An 18,676-nucleotide genomic window follows, 5' to 3' on the forward strand; every position below is an offset into this window, starting at 1 on the left:
ATTAACGCATATATATGGAATTTAGAAAGGTGGTAACGATGACCATATATGCAAGACAGCAAAAGAGACACAGATACAAAGAACAGACTTTTGGACTCTGTGGGAGAAGGCGAGGGTGGGATGATTTTAGAGAATAGCCCTGAAACATGTGTATTACCATGTGTGAAATAGATCACCAGTCCAAGTTCCGTGTATGAAACAGGGCACTCAAAGCCGGTGCACTGGGACAACCCTGAGGGATGGGATGCAGAGGGAGGTGGGAGGGGGATTCAGGATCGGGGACACATGTACACCAATGGCTGATTCATGTCCATGTACGGCAAAAGCCACCACAATATTGTAATTAGCCTTCAATTAAAATAAAGAAATTAATTTTAAAAAATCAGTGCTGAACCTCAGAACCATATTGAGATAGCTCCTTTCAATCAGCTGAAGTCCTCTTCAGCCTTAGAAAGACTTGAATGCATCCCTGGTTCCACCCTCCTTCACCCCACTTGAATAGTAAAGCACAAGAAGTCTTCAGAATATCTGAAGCTACGTTCTGGTCTGTGGTTGGTATTTATGAATGGCTTTTATTCCTCAGGTCAGCTTCTGGAAGCTGCGGAGCATTATGAAGCCTTCCATCAATTGACGCAAGGGCGGATATGGAAGGATGAGACAGGCCGTGTTCTCAACTTGTTGGCCTGCGAGAGTCTCCTGAGGACCTACAGATTACTCTCAGACAAAATGCTGGAAAATAAAGAATACAAACAGGCCATCAGAATTCTAATAAAAGCTTGTGAAATAGCCAAAGAAGGTGGGTGGAAAAGAGCGCTCTCACACTGCTGCCTTTAATGGGCAGACACTGCTTCTCCCAAGAGGGAGGTAAAAACCGTCAAGTGTTTGGGTGATTATTTCCTATGAAATGCAGAGACAAATGCCATCAATATACTTCCAAGTTTCACTGTAAAACAGAGGGGCCTTAGTGCTGACAACAAGAAATCCATTAGTTTCTGGAAAGCTTTATCTCCAAAATTGCAACCCTCTGGGAGTAATGTGATAAACCAATAAACCCATAATGAGAAGGTAAGGTCATTTGCAAAAGTTAAGGGTGTGTGTGTGTGTGTGTGTGTGTGTGTGTGTGTGTACATGTGTGTGCGTGTGTGCACACACATGTGCACGCTTAAATTCATATATTTTTTAAAATCTGAGAGACCTTTCACTTTTTGTAAATTCCCTTTTGTCAGGTAATAGGAAATATATGATGGATATTAAGTTAGGAATAACAGGAAGATGAGGTTTAATATATTTTAGACCCTTGCCTGTCAAAGTGTGTGGCCTTTGGACTGACAGCCTCAGCATCATCTGGAAGCTTGTAAGAAACGCAGCATCTCCAACCCCACTCCAGACCGACTGCATCAGGATCTGCAGGTTTGCAAGGTCCCCAGGTGATTCATATGCACGCTCACAGTAGTGAAAATGCTTTTGTGAGAGCTGATCACATGCTTGATATTCTATATCATTTGCATATGTATAAAATATTTAAAAAAATTTGGAACATAAACTCATAAGCTTTTACTTTGTGAGATGCAAAGTAAAATAAATTACCTCAGAGTAATTTATTAATAGAGTAGAGCCCTTTCACGAAGGAGGAAAAGATGGAAGTTATGCCCTTGAACCAAAGTTCATTAGCTTGTGTTTATATTTAATCAGTTGGTTTACTCAGTAACAAATGGTTTATTTGGAGTAAACAGGAGTGATTTTCTGGGTTTGATTTTAATTTTTTAAAGAGTGAAAGTAAAAAGCTTATTCTCTCTGTTACTTTTTAAAAATATTATTAGTTGAAATAAATATAACATTGAAAGATGTATCCCTTTGAATGAATGGTGATTGAGTACCTACCCCAAAGGGGTAAACACTGACATAAATAGTTAGCTCTTAGATCAATTTCAGCAGCTAACTTTAGTTATGTGAAAAGTTATGTATAATTTTAATGTGAGTTAATGTTATCAGTTAGGAAAAGGTATTTCACTTTAGGTTCACATTTGCTAAATCATAAGGTAATTCACAAAGAAAGCAAAGTTCTTAGGGTCTCTTCCAACAGTCAGAGCCTGCCAAGCAGTCTCCTTTCTGAAAGCATCTCTCACTTTCCAAAGGACAGATAAAGAGAATAGGAGAAAACCAACTTCTTATGCTGTAATAATTTTGAGTATCTTTTGAAACCAATAAATATTTGTGCCCATATTTTTCATATAAGAAAGAACGCAGATTAAAAGATGGCACAGTATTTCACAGAGCTCTGACAGCTGCTGAAATGCTCTGAAACAAATCAGCCCTTCTTGTTGCCTTCTGCTTTGGTCAGGGAGCCTGAAGCAGCAAGCTGATGATTGCATGCCTTGCCTCCCACATTGGATTACATAGTATTTGAAGAAGACTGATATCCATAGTGCACCAGCTCCTTTGTTAGGGTGCCTTCGTGTAATGCACAAGTATAGCAACCGCCATACAGTAGTCTCATGACTCTAGTATTCTATTATTTTCATATTTCAATCATCATTGGTCTTTAATAAATTCACAAAGTTGTACAAACATCAACACGAACCCCATACTCACTAGAAGTCATGCCCTACACCTTTCTTCCCCTGTCCCCTAGTAACCATTCATCTTTCTGTCTCTGTGCATTGACCTCTTCTAGATAGTTCACACAAATGGAATTATACTCTGTATGTTCTTTTGTGTCTAGCTTCTTTCACTTAGCATCATGTTTTCAAAGTTTATTCATCTTGTAACATGTATCACTACTTCATTCATATTTATGGCCAAATAATACCCTATTATATGATTATTATCACATTTTCTTTATCCATTCATTAGTTGGTGGACATTTATGTTGTTCCCACCTTTTGTCTCTTATGAATAATGCTAGTCTGAACATTTGTGTGCATGTTTTCAGTTCCTCAGGATATATACCTAGTTGTGGAATTGCTGGGTCATATAAATCTATGTTTAACTTGTTGTTGTTGTTGTTCAGTCGCTCAGTCATCTCTGACTCTTTGTGACCCCCTGGACTGCAGCACGCCAGGCTTCCCTGTCCTTCACCATCTCCCAGAGCTTGCTCAGACTCAATGTCCATTGAGTCAGTGATGCCATCCAACCATCTCATCCTCTGTCATCCCTTTCTCCTCCTGCCTTCAATCTTTCCCAGGATCAGGGCCTTTTCTAATGAGTCAGCTCTTCGCATCAGTTGGCCAAAGTATTGGAGCTTCAGCTTCATCATCGGTCCTTCCAATGAATATTCAGGAACTGGCAAAGAGTTTTCCCGAGTCACTGAATTGTTTTACATTCCCATCAACAATGTATAAAGGGTTTCACTTTAGCCACCCCCTCACCAGCAGTTGTTGCTCGTCTGTTTATTATAGTCATCTTTAGTAGGTATAAAGTGATATCTCACTGAATTTATTTTGCCTATCCCTGTTGGTTAATGATGTTGAGCATCTCTTTGTGTGCTTACTGTCCATTTGTATATCTTCTTTGCAGAAATGTGTATTCAGTTTCTTTGCCCATTTTTAATTGGGTTTTTTTTTTATTATTGAGTTATAAGAATCCTCTAATATTCTAGAGCAAGTCCTTCATCAGATTTGTGATTTCAAAACGCTGGGTTTTCTTTTCCCTCTCTGATGGTATCCACTGAGGGCCAAGCTTTTAATTTGATGAAGCGCAAAGTAATGTATTCCTTCTTCGGTTGTTTGTGCTTTTGATATCATGACTGTGAAGGTTTTCACTAATGCAAAGTCATGAAGATTTACTTCTATATATTATTCTAAGAGCTTTATAGTTCTAAGTCCTATATTTAGGGGTGTGTGTGTGTGTGTGTGTGTGTGTGTGTGTGTGTGTGTGTGAAGAGGGTCCAACTTCATATTTTACGTGTGGATATCCAGTTGCCCCAGTACTAGTTGTTGAAAATGCTCTTCTTTCTCAGTCTTGTCTTGGGACTGTTGATAAGTTTAATTGACCATAAATGTGAGGGCTGGTGTCAGAGGCCAGCTTCGTCTTCTTCCTGATCTTAGGACAAAAGCTATCAGTCTTTCACCATTAAGTTTAATGTTAGCTGTGGGGGTTTTTGTAAATACTTTTTTTTTAACACGTTGAGGAAGTTCCCCTCTATTCTGAATTTGTTGAGGGTTTTTTTTAAATCATAAAAAAGGGTTGAATTTTGTGAAATGTCTTTTTCTGCATCTATTGAGATGAAAATGTGGTTTGTCCTTTCTATTAAAAATAGTATATTACATGGACTGATTTGCACATGTTGAATCAATCCTAAATTCCTGGGATAAATCCAGCTCGATCCTGGTGTTTAATCCTTTTCCTTTAACTCCTGGATTGGCTTTGCTAGTAAATATTGGGGATTGTCTATATTTATGATGGATGTTGGCTTGTCGTTTTCTTTTCTTGTGGTGTATTTTTGATGTCAAACTAATAGTGGCTTCATAGAATGATTTGGGAAGTGTTCTCTCAGTTTTTGGAGGAGTCTGTGAAGAACTGGTGTTGATTATATTTTTAATATTCGGTAGATTTCATCCTTGAAGCTAACTGGGCTTCTTTTGTGGAAACTGCTTGATTTCTAATTTAAGTTCTTTACTTATTGTGAATCTATTCATATTTTCCATCTCTTCTTGAGTCAGTTTCAGTAGTATGTGTCTATTTTTCCATTTTATCAACTGTATCTAATTTGTTGGTATACCATTGTCCATAATATTCCTTTATAATATTTTTTTATCTCTGTAAGAACTGTGGTGATTTCCCTCATTCATTCCTGGTTTTCATAATTTGAGGATATTCTTTTTTTCCTTGTTCAGTCTAGCTAAAAGTCTGTCAATTTTGTAGACTTTTTCAATGAATCAACTTTTGGTTTTGTTGAGAACCTCTTTTTTTTCTACTCTCTATTTCGCTTATTTCCTCTCTATATTATTTCCTTCTGTTTGCTTTAAGTTTAATTATTCTTTTTCTACTTTTATAAAGTGAAAAGATGTTTCCTTTTTAAAAAAAAACCAGGCATTGATAGCTGTACATGTCCCTCTCTACTCTGCTTTAGCTGAATCCCACAAGTTTGGGGGTTTTGTATTTTCATTTTCATTCATCTCAAAGTATTTTTAGTTTACCTTTTCATTTCTTCTTCGATCCAATGATTATTTAGAAGCGTGTTTAATTTCCACATAGTTGTGAGTTTCTCAAATTTTTCTGTTATCTTTAATTTCATTTTCTTGTGGATACCATCTCCTCAGTGATATCTACTACCCTGACAACTGTATTTAATATTGAAACCTGCTTTTTTCTTTGTACCCCTACTTAACATTCTCTTTTTTTTTTTTTTTTTTCATTTTTATTTTTTTTTTATTTTTAAATTTTAAAATCTTTAATTCTTACATGCATTCCCAAACATGAACCCCCTCCCACCTCCCTCCCCATAACATCTTTCTGGGTCATCCCCATGCATCAGCCCCAAGCATGCTGCATCCTGCGTCAGACATAGATTGGCGATTCAATTCACATGATGGTATACATGTTAGAATGTCATTCTCCCAAATCATCCCACCCTCTCCCTCTCCCTCTGAGTCCAAAAGTCCGTTATACACATCTGTGTCTCTTTCCCTGTCTTGCATACAGGGTCGTCATTGCCATCTTCCTAAATTCCATATATATGTGTTAGTATACTGTATTGGTGTTTTTCTTTCTGGCTTACTTCACTCTGTATAATCGGCTCCAGTTTCATCCATCTCATCAGAACTGATTCAAATGAATTCTTTTTAACTGCTGAGTAATACTCCATTGTGTATATGTACCAAAGCTTTCTTATCCATTCATCTGCTGATGGACATCTAGGTTGCTTCCATGTCCTGGCTATTATAAACAGTGCTGCGATGAACATTGGGGTACATGTGTCTCTTTCAATTCTGGTTTCCTCGGTGTGTATGCCCAGAAGTGGGATTGCTGGGTCATAAGGTAGTTCTATTTGCAATTTTTTAAGGAATCTCCACACTGTTCTCCATAGTGGCTGTACTAGTTTGCATTCCCACCAACAGTGTAGGAGGGTTCCTTTCTCCACACCCTCTCCAACATTTATTGCTTGCAGATTTTTGGATCGCAGCCATTCTGACTGGTGTGAAGTGGTACCTCATTGTGGTTTTGATTTGCATTTCTCTAATAATGAGTGATGTTGAGCATCTTTTCATGTGTTTGTTAGCCATCCGTATGTCTTCTTTGGAGAAATGTCTATTTAGTTCTTTGGCCCATTTTTTGATTGGGTCGTTTATTTTTCTGGAGTTGAGCTGCAGAAGTTGCTTGTATATTTTTGAGATTAGTTGTTTGTCAGTTGCTTCATTTGCTATTATTTTCTCCCATTCAGAAGGCTGTCTTTTCACCTTGCTTATATTTTCCTTTGTTGTGCAGAAGCTTTTAATTTTAATTAGATCCCATTTGTTTATTTTTGCTTTTATTTCCAGTATTCTGGGAGGTGGATCATAGAGGATCCTGCTGTGATTTATGTCTGAGAGTGTTTTGCCTATGTTCTCCTCTAGGAGTTTTATAGTTTCTGATCTTACATTTAGATCTTTAATCCATTTTGAGTTTATTTTGTGTGCGGTGTTAGAAAGTGATCTAGTTTCATTCTTTTACAAGTGGTTGACCAGTTTTCCCAGCACCACTTGTTAAAGAGATTGTCTTTACTCCATTGTATATTCTTGCCTCCTTTGTCAAAGATAAGGTGTCCATATGTGTGTGGCTTTATCTCTGGGCTTTCTATTTTGTTCCATTGATCTATATGTCTGTCTTTGTGCCAGTACCATACTGTCTTGATGACTGTGGCTTTGTAGTAGAGCCTGAAGTCAGGCAAGTTGATTCCTCCAGTTCCATTCTTCTTTCTCAAGATTGCTTTGGCTATTCGAGGTTTTTGTATTTCCATACAAATCTTGAAATGATTTGTTCTAGTTCTGTGAAAAATGTGGCTGGTAGCTTGATAGGGATTGCATTGAATTTGTAAATTGCTTTGGGTAGTATACTCATTTTCACTATATTGATTCTTCCAATCCATGAACATGGTATATTTCTCCATCTATTAGTGTCCTCTTTGATTTCTTTCATCAGTGTTTTATAGTTTTCTATATATAGGTCTTTAGTTTCTTTAGGTAGATATATTCCTAAGTATTTTATTCTTTTCGTTGCAATGGTGAATGGAATTGTTTCCTTAATTTCTTTTCTACTTTCTCATTATTCGTGTATAGGAATGCAAGGGATTTCTGTGTGTTGATTTTATATCCTGCAACTTTACTATATTCATTGATTAGTTCTAGTAATTTTCTGGTGGAGTCTTTAGGGTTTTCCATGTAGAGGATCATGTCATCTGCGAACAGTGAGAGTTTTACTTCTTCTTTTCCAATTTGGATTCCTTTTATTTCTTTTTCTGCTCTGATTGCTGTGGCCAAAACTTCCAGAACTATGTTGAATAGTAGCGGTGAAAGTGGACACCCTTGTCTTGTTCCTGACTTTAGGGAAATGCTTTCAATTTTTCACCATTGAGGATAATGTTTGCTGTGGGTTTGTCATAGATAGCTTTTATTATGTGGGACACTATAAAAGCAGTGCTAAGAGGAAAGTTCATAGCAATACAGGCATACCTCAAGAAACAAGAAAAAGTCAAATAAATAACCTAACTCTACAACTAAAGCAACTAGAAAAGGAAGAGTTGGAGAACCCCAGAGTGAGTAGAAGGAAAGAAATCTTAAAAATTAGGGCAGAAATAAATGCAAAAGAAACAAAAGAGACCATAGCAAAAATCAACAAAGCCAAAAGCTGGTTCTTTGAAAGGATAAATAAAATTGACAAACCATTAGCCAGACTCATCCAGAAGCAAAGAGAGAAAAATCAAATCAATAAAATTAGAAATGAAAATGGAGAGATCACAACAGACAACACAGAAATACAAAGGATCATAAGAGACTACTATCAGCAGTTGTATGCCAATAAAATGGACAACGTGGAAGAAATGGACAAATTCTTAGAAAAGTACAATTTTCCAAAACTGAACCAGGAAGAAATCGAAAATCTTAACAGACCCATCACAAGCACGGAAATTGATACTGTAATCAGAAATCTTCCAGCAAACAAAAGCCCAGGTCCAGATGGCTTCACAGCTGAATTCTACCAAAAATTTCGAGAAGAGCTAACACCTATCCTACTCAAACTCTTCCAGAAAATTGCAGAGGAAGGTAAACTTCCAAACTCATTCTATGAGGCCACCATCACCCTAATACCAAAACCTGACAAAGATGTCACAAAAAAAGAAAACTACAGGCCAATATCTCTGATGAACATAGATGCAAAAATCCTCAACAAAATTCTAGCAATCAGAATCCAACAACACATTAAAAGATCATACACCATGACCAAGTGGGCTTTATCCCAGGGATGCAAGGATTCTTCAATATCCGCAAATCAATCAATGTAATTCACCACATTAACAAATTGAAAATAAAAACCATATGATTATCTCAATAGATGCAGAGAAGGCCTTTGACAAAATTCAGCATCCATTTATGATAAAACTCTCCAGAAAGCAGGAATAGAAGGAACATACTTAACATTCTCAAATCCCCTTAACCTGCTTAATTTTTTCCCCTGACATACTTATCACCCTGAAACTTACCATATACTTTATTATGTTTATTTTCAACTTTCTGTCTTTTTATTTTATTTCTCTAAAATATAAACTCGCCAAGGACAGGGAATTTGTCTGGTTAATGTACTGATGGATTCCAAGTGCTGAGAGTTGTGCCTGGTTTTTGGTTTTCAGTTACTAAGTTGTGCCTGACTCTGCGACCCCATGGACTACAGCATGCCAGGCTTCCCTGTCCTTCACTATCTCCTGGAGTTTGCTCAAACTCATGTCCATTGAGTCTATGATGCCATCCAACCACCTCATTCCCTGTTGCCCCCTTCTACCTTGTATAGGATGGTCCTAATAAATAAGCACTGAATAAATGAATGAGTGAATATGTGTTAGCCAAATAACAAAAAGAAGGTTTAGGGCACATTTTAATAAAACGTTTGAGTTACTCCCAAGAACATTGTGTCCATTATTCCACCTGGGATGACTTCCTCTTTGGATTCTCTAGTAAACATACTAGTGTAAGAATGAACAATTTAGTTTTGAAAATAGAAACATATCAATTTCTTTAAGGCAAATGATTATTGACTCGGATAGCATGGCTAATATGAATTTCACCCACTCAGGTAAACAGTGCAATATAACTAATCTTGGACACTTTTTCTGTATGTCACTGTTGAGCAGGTCACTCAACTGCAATGCTTTCCTTCAGTGTTTTATTATTTTCAGTTTATCTTAACTTCATCTCAGTAAACAGGAAGTTCTTATGCTTAAATCCTACTATTATTTGGTGTGATCTATTTCAATTAGCTGTTTCAAAATCTTTCTGTCTACAGGAATAGATTTTTTTTTCTACTTTTTTGGGTTGCTTTTTACATAAAGTTTAATGCAAATAATGATCCTGTATGCAAACATGCAGTTGTCACTGCTTTACTCCATTTAACACAGCAAGTACAAGTCTCAGGTAATCAACCTTTAATTATCGAAGAGGCAACTTCCCACCATAGTCTCTTCATTCTACCCCTTCTTTTCCTCCCCTAGTCCCACCTTTCTCCCCAGTAGTCGTAAGCCTATAGCAGAGAAAAAGTGAGGACCCAGCTGAATTGAGTTCAGATTTCCCAGACTGAATCACTAGCATCATCAGCTCTGCTGAAGTGGGATCTTGAGGGTATAATTCTCTGCAATTGATGAAATTGTCAGAGAAGAAAAAATATACTGTCAGTGGCATTTGCTGTCCTGTTTCCTTGCAGTCTTCCAGTTGAGCCATTGCTTCACAAGAGGTAATTCAGTGAGTGCTGAGCAGAGAATTGCTGGCTCCTGTGGAAATCCATCATGGTGGAAATGCAGAGTGCAGAAATCTAAGGATCTTTACTTTCCAAAGATAAAAAATGAGGGTAGATAAATCAGCATTTGCACTACCCAGGAGTTAAGTAACATTAAAAGGAAAAAACTTCCAAAAGTAAAAGAGAATAGTATTATTTTAAAAATAAGAACCTCCTGTGGTTCTTGCAAGTGTATTAGATTTACATGGTAAATTCTGCACATTAACTGTTAGTAAATTATCTATTTATTAGACAGTGTGATGTATGTCTTAGTGAAGCACATGTTACATGGTGACATATTTTGGGAAGAATAATTTGATAATGCCTGGAATAAAGCACATCCTACAAAAATTAGGCTAAATTCCTTCTGAAAAGATGGTGAAAAGCATTTACCAATCACTAGCAAGGGAAAATGTGTTTGGATTTCAAAATATGCATGGAACTTTATACCAAGAAACGAAGCTCTGGCATTCTTACCCAAGTTTTAAGCAATAACTTTCCAACTAAAACCTAGTCAAGGCAACAATTGCTTAACTTGCTAATTATCTGCCTTATTGGAGACTTAGCTGAATGCCAGTCTGTGGGTGTATGTGTGTTTGTCCACCAAGTAAGGCTGGTACTCCTTATCAATTATTTCATGTATGTAGTCACAGCTATGGTGAATGGCTGTAGGTTTTACATGGTGGTGCATGTATATTAAGTTGCTTTCGTCGTGTCTGACTCTTGGCGACCCTATGGACTGCCAGACTCCTCTGTCGATGGGATTCTCCAAGCAAAAATACTGGAGTGGGTTGCATGCCCTCCTCCAGGGGATCTTCCCGACCCACAGATCAAACCCGTGCCTCTCATGTCTCCTGCATTGGTAGGCAGGTTCTTTACCGCCAACCCCACCTGGGAAGCCCTTGCATGGGTGACTGATATAGAAATCATATATGGGTGTCAAAATGCTAAGACTGGATTTTGTACACAGAGGAAACTCATCATAATTATATTGCTCATACACCTTATTCTAACATCTGTGACCCAGGTAAATTATATTAATGTCAGCCTTTTTGATCAGTACACAGCTAGGTTTCAGGGGTTGTTGATATAAATCTGTATACTTTGTTATAATAACTTTCCAGTGTCTTGAAAAGCAGAGACTCTGTTTGTGGTAATAAGCCAGTTTCTTCAATACCATAATATTTTTTCTACATTTTTGTTTTAGGAAATGACAAAAAGATGGAAGGAGAGGCTTCCTATTACTTGGGCTTAGCGCACTTGGCTGCTGGAGAGTATGAAACAGCATTAGCAGTAAGTTCAAGGAGACTTTTCATCACTGCCACTTTTAATTTTTATTTTATTATATTTGTTTAATTGTATGTTGTTATAAGGCCAACAGGAATGAGATGGGCCTGATGTAAGTGTACCTGTTTATAGAGACTAAAGCAAAATAGCTATTCTAGAAGCATTAAAAATTGGTTTTACTGATGAAGTTAAATATATCAAATAATGGGGCCCTCCACTCCCATAGCACCGAGGACAAGAGGAAATAGATTTAAATTACAGCAAAAAGTATACAGTAAAAAAAATTATAATAAACTTGTGGTTTGGGACTTTTTTTTTTAGGCAAGACAGTGGTTAATAAGGAACAGATTGAATTCCATTGTTGTGGACTTTTCGTTTGTGGGAGTTAGGGGAGAGGGCACCAAGTGGGGAGGGCATCGCTAGTCCCAATCTGAGAAGTAGCCTGTTTCATGATAAAAATCACTGTTTGCCTATTTTATGATCAGGCTTGGGGTGTTTGACACACAAAAAAATGTCAAGAGCTATCTTTTCTATAACAGAAATAATTTTTCTCCCATTGTTCTCTTACCTCTAATACATTTCAAGTGTGGCTTCATATTTAATTTTGTTTACATCTCAGGTAATAACCCTATTTGGCAGGGAGTATTGGCTTTATTTTCAGCTTTTAGGAGCTCTTACTGGCTCTTTTAGATATTCATGCTATGTAGCATTCCTGTAATTGAGCTAGACACATTCTTTATCGTCCTTAAAAGTGGGTCATCATAGGAAACATGGGTTTTCCTAGTTGACTCTTCTGCTTAATATTTTTTAGTTAATGACATGCATTCAGCAAGGCTGTTGTGTTCCAGATACTTTCAGGAGCACAGAAGCCGACAAGATGCACATTTCCCTTTAGGAGCTAATTTAATTAGGTTGACCAACTTGTAAACAACTATAATTCAAAGCAGGATGGACAGGGGTTTTCTGAATTCAGAAATAAGTATGTATTTAGTTCCAATACCGAAAATCAAGAGGGTTGCACAGGAGAACTTTTGAGGGGTAGGCTATCTATAGGCAGAAAGTATGAGAGTCATGGATAGTGGAATATTAGACACACACTCATTCACACACACTCAACACATGAATGTTTGAGTAGGTTTGAGAAGCATTGAATTGTTATGTGCAAGGTAGGATACAATAGGAGATCAGGCTGGAAAATTAAGTGAAAACTAGCTTAAAGATATTCCCCCCACCTCATCACATGGCAAGTGCATAGCAAAATAAATTCAAACAATACCATAGTGTTTACAGTGAAAATAAATCTTCCTTCTACCCCTATACTCAGTCTCACAGTTTTCTCAAAGGCAATTAATAGTTACAAGTTTCTGATTTATCCTGCCAAAAATTTTCATGTCTATACCTGGCATATAAGTACACATATATGTGTGCCCATTTTGTTGTTTACAAAATAGTAAGTTTTTATACACACTGTTCTGCCTCCTGAATTAACTTCCTCCATACTGATGGATATCTAGACAGGTCGCATTTTAAAAAGGACTCATGGTGCCCCATGGTATAGCTATACGATAAGGGATTTAGCCATCTCCTGTTGGTGGGCATTTAGGTTATCTCCAAGCAGTTTTTTTTTTTTCCTTTTAAAAAAATTAATTTATTTATTTTGATTACTTTGCAATATTGTAGTGCTTTTTGCCATACATCGACATGAGTCAGTCACGGGTGCACACGTGTCCTCACATCCTGAACCCCTCCCAGCTTCCTCTCCACCCAGTCCCTCTGGGGTGGCCCAGAGCACCTACCGGCTTTGAGTGCCCTTCTTCATGCATCGAACCTGCACTGGTCATCTGTTTTACACATGGTAATATACATGCTATATAATAATACATCAATGCTATTCTCTCATATCATCTCACCCTCACCTTCTCCCACAGAGTCCAAAAGTCTGTTCTTTACATCTGTGTCTCTTTTGCTGCCTTGCATATAGAATTGTTGTTACTGTCTTTGTAAATTCCATATATATTGCTTTACTATACTGTATTGGTGTTTCTCTTTCTGACTTAACTTCACTCTGTATAATAGGCTCTAGTTTCATCCATCTCATTAGAACTGACTCAAATATGTTCTTTCTTATAGCTAAATAACATTTCATTGTGTAAATGTACACAACTTCCTTATCCATTTGTCTGTCGGTGGGCATCTAGGTTGCTTCCATGTCCTCGCTATTGTAAATAGTGCTGTGATGAACGCTGGGGTACACGTGTCTCTTTCAGTTCTGGTTTCCTCAGTGTGTATGCCCAGCACTGGGATTGCTGGGTCATATGACAGTTCTATTTCCAGTTTTTTAAGGAATCTCCACACTGTTCTCTATAGCAACTGTACCAGTTTGCATTCCCACCAATCAGTTTTTAATCACATAGAGTACAGCAGTGAACAGCTTTGTGCTGAAGTAAGAGATGATCTACAGAGTAAATTCCTACAGGTGGAAACGCTGAGTCAGAGAGAAGGTGAATTTAAAAATAAATTTATTTTTATTTCTGATCTTCACTTCAAAGACACTTCACACATTTGTAGTCATATAACAATAACAATCAGTGAAAGTGCCTGCTTTCTCAGGAGCTATTTGTATTTTAAGAATTTAGACATTCAGTTAATATGTGTTGTGAATGTTTTTCCAGGCCATTTTTAAAGGTGTTTTTTAATTAATTGGAGGATAATTTCTTTACAATGTTGTGTTAGTTTTTGCCATACAACAAGATGAATCAGCCATAAGTACAGGCCATTGTTGGTTGTTGTTTTTTTTTTACCTTATTATGAAATTCTTCCATCCCAAGCTTTTAGATATGTATGTGGCCAAATTTATCAATTTCTTCTTGTATGATTTCTGGACATTCTCAGAAAGACTACTCATTCTCAGAAAGTTTTTTTTTTTGAGAATTAGAAATTCATTCTAATTCCAAGATCATACTTTTTTAATCTGTGGGAGGATTGGAGAGTCTTAAATGCTTTGCTGGGGAATGTGAGGCTCATTTTTTAAGCAGTGTGGAACATTTGATGACTTTGATGAGGCTGGTGACATGATCTCCTTAATTCACTCATGGTTGTTTACTGAGCACCTTGTCACAGAGACATCATGCTAGGCGCTGGATCTGATCATTCTCACGCTGAGAAAGTGCTCCATTAGTTTTAGCCTTTGCCTTCTTATATTCAGTCTATCATTAATTCTTATCATCAACTCCATACACTCTTTTTATTCTCTCACTCATATTTAAAATTTATGTTGGAATATTTTCAGATTTTCAGTATCTTGCCCCTATACTCAGCTACTATCTCTCATAAATTTCTTCTCCTTCCCAAAATGTTGTCCATCTGTTTAAGGATTTTTATGTGATTATTTTTTCCAAAGAATCTTGACTTAGAAAAACCTGTCACACGTAAATATCCCTAATTAATGGTTCTCATGATGTGAAACAGAAGGAACTCTGAAATTTTGCTAATTTTAATCTCAATTTGAAGGCTTTAATATGTTAATAAATGATTAATACATGTAATTGGAGAAGGAAATGGCAAACCACTCCAGTACTCTTGCCTAGAGAATCCTGTGGACGGAGGAGCCTGATGGGCTGCTGTGCATAGGGTCACACAGAGTCAGACACGACTGAAGCGACTTAGCATGCATGCATGCATTAGAGAAGGAAATGGCAACCTACTCCAGTATTCTTGCCTGGAGAATCCCAGGGACAGAGGAGCCTGGTGGGCTGCCATCTATGGGGTTGTACAGAGTCAGACACTACTGAAGTGACTTAGCAGTAGCAGCAGCAATACATGTAATAGAAGAATATATTGACAAGTATATGCGCTAAGAATTAGTTTGTTGAAGGGTTCCATAGTTGAGTTAATGTTGCCACCAGGCCTCCATATCCTTTATCTTTTAGGCACGTGGGAGGATATTAATCAATGTAAACGGGATGCAGAAAAAGGAATATAGTAGGTTTGATGTTAGCAACACTAGACTTTTGAGTTAATTACTTTCTCTTTGTTATAAATCACTGTACTCCTTTTCCTTGTTATAAATTGTTGTGCCCTTGCTATGTAAGAATGTAACTTTATTTAGTGCTTTCTGAGAGTGGCACCAAACTTTGGGAAGAACAACACTATTACCCTTACCAGAAAAGGGCTGTAAAATGCTAATTGGCCTTCTGGCCAAAAGATGATGTAAATCACCTAAGACTTGTGTATACAACAGGTATGCAGAGAGAAAGCCTGGTCTCGATAAGAGTCAGGGCTGCTGACGCTGCATAATTTTGTATTATCCATTGATCTCTATGTAAAATCAAAAGTATATAAGGCCTTTCTGGACAATAGAGGATGGGCCAGTCACTGGAAAGACGGGTTTCCCCCATGTCAAGTCTCTCTCTCTCTCTCTTTCTCCCTCTCCCTCCCCCTCCTTTTCAGGCTAAATTCCCATCTGGGGCATGGAGGCTCTCCGATTCTACTTACTTGCTCTGGCTTCCAAGATCCACACGAGAGGGAGCCTAAGACGGGGCACCGTCAGCTATTCAAGTGGCGCTGGTGGCCTAACATAGATGGTGCAAGTTCCTTGTCTTGGAACTTTATTAGTTTTCTGTGTAAACCAAGTTATTCAGCCTCTTTTCTCCACTAAATTTCCCACTACACTATTTCTTCCTAATCTCTCTTTATATTTCTAAATAAATAAGTTTTTCCTCGGCACGCCATCCCCATTGACAAAGCATTTATTGAATTATGAACTAGCACTAAACTAAAAACAAATAGTGGATTTTTTTAGAGCTAAAGTACCTACTAATGGGGAAAGTCCATTTGGTGAAGAGAAGCGATGGTTCCTATAATAAACCTGTGCAGAAGGTCACAGAGACCCTGATATTTAAAAGAGAAGAAAGCTACCAATATACATCAGATGCTGAGGAAAGAAGTAGTAATTCCCTTCGACCATAGTCAATTTACACCTGAAAATTTCCAAGTAGAGTAAATTCTTAACTTTAGAAAATAAATGTATCTTATGAAGTCCTAAGATTTCAAGGAGGAACATATTTTACCAAAAAATCACAGTCAAGACCTTATGCAAATCTGGCCCAGCTCCTACAATCAAACATTGCAACCATAAAGTTATTTTAAGGAAAAGGATGGTCCTATCTAAGTAAATTGTTTTTGTGCATGAATTTTCTTTCTCTGTAAATACTCCATTCCACTTCCTAATCTTAGGAACATCAACTTAGATCAGTCTTCAGTACATTCATTGAGGTATTTCCCATTATTTGGTTATTTTCCATTATTAAGCAGAACTTATTTCTAGAGTACATCATGAGAAATGCTTGGCTGGAGGAAACACAAGCTGGAATCAAGATTACCAGGAGAAATATCAATCACCTCAGATATGCAGATGACACCACCCTTATGGCAGAAAGTGAAGAGGAACTAAAAGCCTCTTGATGAAAGTGAAAGAGGAGAGCAAAAAAGTTGGCTTAAAGCTCAACATTCAGAAAACAAAGATCATGGCATCTGGTCCCATCACTTCATGGGAAATAGATGGGGAAACAGTGGAAACAGTGTCAGACTTTATTTTTTGGGGCTCCAAAATCTCTGCAGATGGTGACTGCAGCCATGAAATTAAAAGACGCTTACTCCTTGGAAGAAAAGTTATGACCAACCTAGATAGCATATTCAAAAGCAGAGATATTACTTTGCCAACAAAGGTCTGTCTAGTCAAGGCTATGGTTTTTCCTGTGGTCATGTATGGATGTGAGAGTTGGACTGTGAAGAAAGCTGAGCACAGAAGAATTAATGCTTTTGAACTGTGGTGTTGGAGAAGACTCTTGAGAGTCCCTTGGACTGCAAGGAGATCCAACCAGTCCATCTTAAAGGAGACCAGTCCTGGGTGTTCATTGGAAGGACTCATGTTGAAGTGAAAACTCCAATACTTTGGCCACCTGATGCAAAGAGCTAACTCATTTGAGAAGACCCTGATGCTGGGAAAGTGAGGGCAGGAGGAGAAGGGGACAACAGAGGATGAGATGGTTGGATGGCATCGCCAACTTGATGGACATGGGTTTGGGTGAACTCTGGGAGTTAGTGATGGACAGGGAGGCCTGGTGTGCTACGGTTCATGGAGTCGCAAAGAGTCGGACATGATTGAGTGACTGTACTGAACTGAAGTGATCCTCTGAAAGGAAAATTCTCCATATTGGTACTTCATTTGATTTTATAGTACTAAATTCTTGCACTATATTTAATTATTCCACATATACAACAGTAGCAATTTCTATGTTTGCAGACATGTCAGAATCTTTATAATAATTTATAATGCTTCTAACATTGATGTTAGCTCTTATATATGGTTAACCCAAATCTCTAGCCATATCAGCAGCATCCCATAGAAAAATGCAAATAAATAATGTATCTGAAAATAGTTATACTAATATTCTAGTGACTTATGGATTGTTGATAAATATTAACAATGGAGGATATGGGTTAAAATGATATCATCTTAAGGTTTCACTAAATAATTGTAATCAAATTTTATTTATTCTTTGACTCAACAGATATGAAGATTATATATATATATCAGGAAGCATTTCTATCAAAGGATAATTTATTTCTAATGTTTAGGATATAGAAAGTTTGGGGCAAGAAGTTTCCTATATACTTGTTCCCATTTAGTTCCTTTCTTGTTTAATTTGTTACCATCTCTCTTAATAGTAACTCCCTCTTTCATAACAGTAAACTCTTCACCTAAATGATAATCTAGCTGACATACACATGCTTGCAGATTCTACAATAACATACATGAAACAAGTTTTCCTTTTAATCAATTTTATAAGTGATGATTTTTATCTACCACTGAAACTATGATGCAACCCAAATAAGTGTGAGCTCTTCACAGCTCTCTTAGTGGGATACCATGTTAAAAGGAAAACATCCAGCAAGCTAAAAGAACAGTAATTTCAATTTTTCCATAGTTGTCTTCAGAAAACTAGAGATAAAATTCTTAACTCACAGCAACATTATTTTTAAAAAAATTCCTCTCTCCTCCCATTAAAAAAAATTAATTTGTCTTTCTCTAAATATCCTGAAGGATGTATTTTCATGTCACTTCCTGGGCACAAAAGGTCCCTCCTCTGTTCCACTCACAGGTGTTTAATCACCCCTTTCTCCCCCATCTCTCCTTCCACCTGCTTTTCTCTCATGGGTCAAAAAATCATGACTCTTCAAAAGGCACATGAGATGTTCAACTTTGATAATATGTGTGTGTGTGTGTATGTGCATGCACATGTGTGTGCCCAGTCTGGTCCGAATCTTTACAACCCCATAGACTGTAGCCAGCCAGGTTCCTCTGTCCATGGAATGACATGTCCAGGCAAGAATACTGAAGCAGGTTGCCATTTCCTTCTCGAGGGAA

General features: G+C 37.4%; 1 protein-coding gene across 1 annotated transcript in view; it reads left to right on the forward strand.

The window, feature by feature from the left end:
- TTC29 (tetratricopeptide repeat domain 29) overlaps window positions 1-18,676 on the forward strand; it is a 272,705-nt gene that overhangs the window by 80,425 nt on the left and 173,604 nt on the right. Inside the window, exons 7-8 of the mRNA XM_027956246.3 lie at window positions 584-796; window positions 11,168-11,253. Coding sequence (XP_027812047.1) covers window positions 584-796; window positions 11,168-11,253 — 299 coding nt within the window. The remainder of the gene's footprint in view (window positions 1-583; window positions 797-11,167; window positions 11,254-18,676) is intronic.

The sequence above is a fragment of the Ovis aries genome, chromosome 17 (genome assembly GCF_016772045.2).
Source record: "Ovis aries strain OAR_USU_Benz2616 breed Rambouillet chromosome 17, ARS-UI_Ramb_v3.0, whole genome shotgun sequence".
Lineage (NCBI taxonomy): Eukaryota > Metazoa > Chordata > Mammalia > Artiodactyla > Bovidae > Ovis > Ovis aries.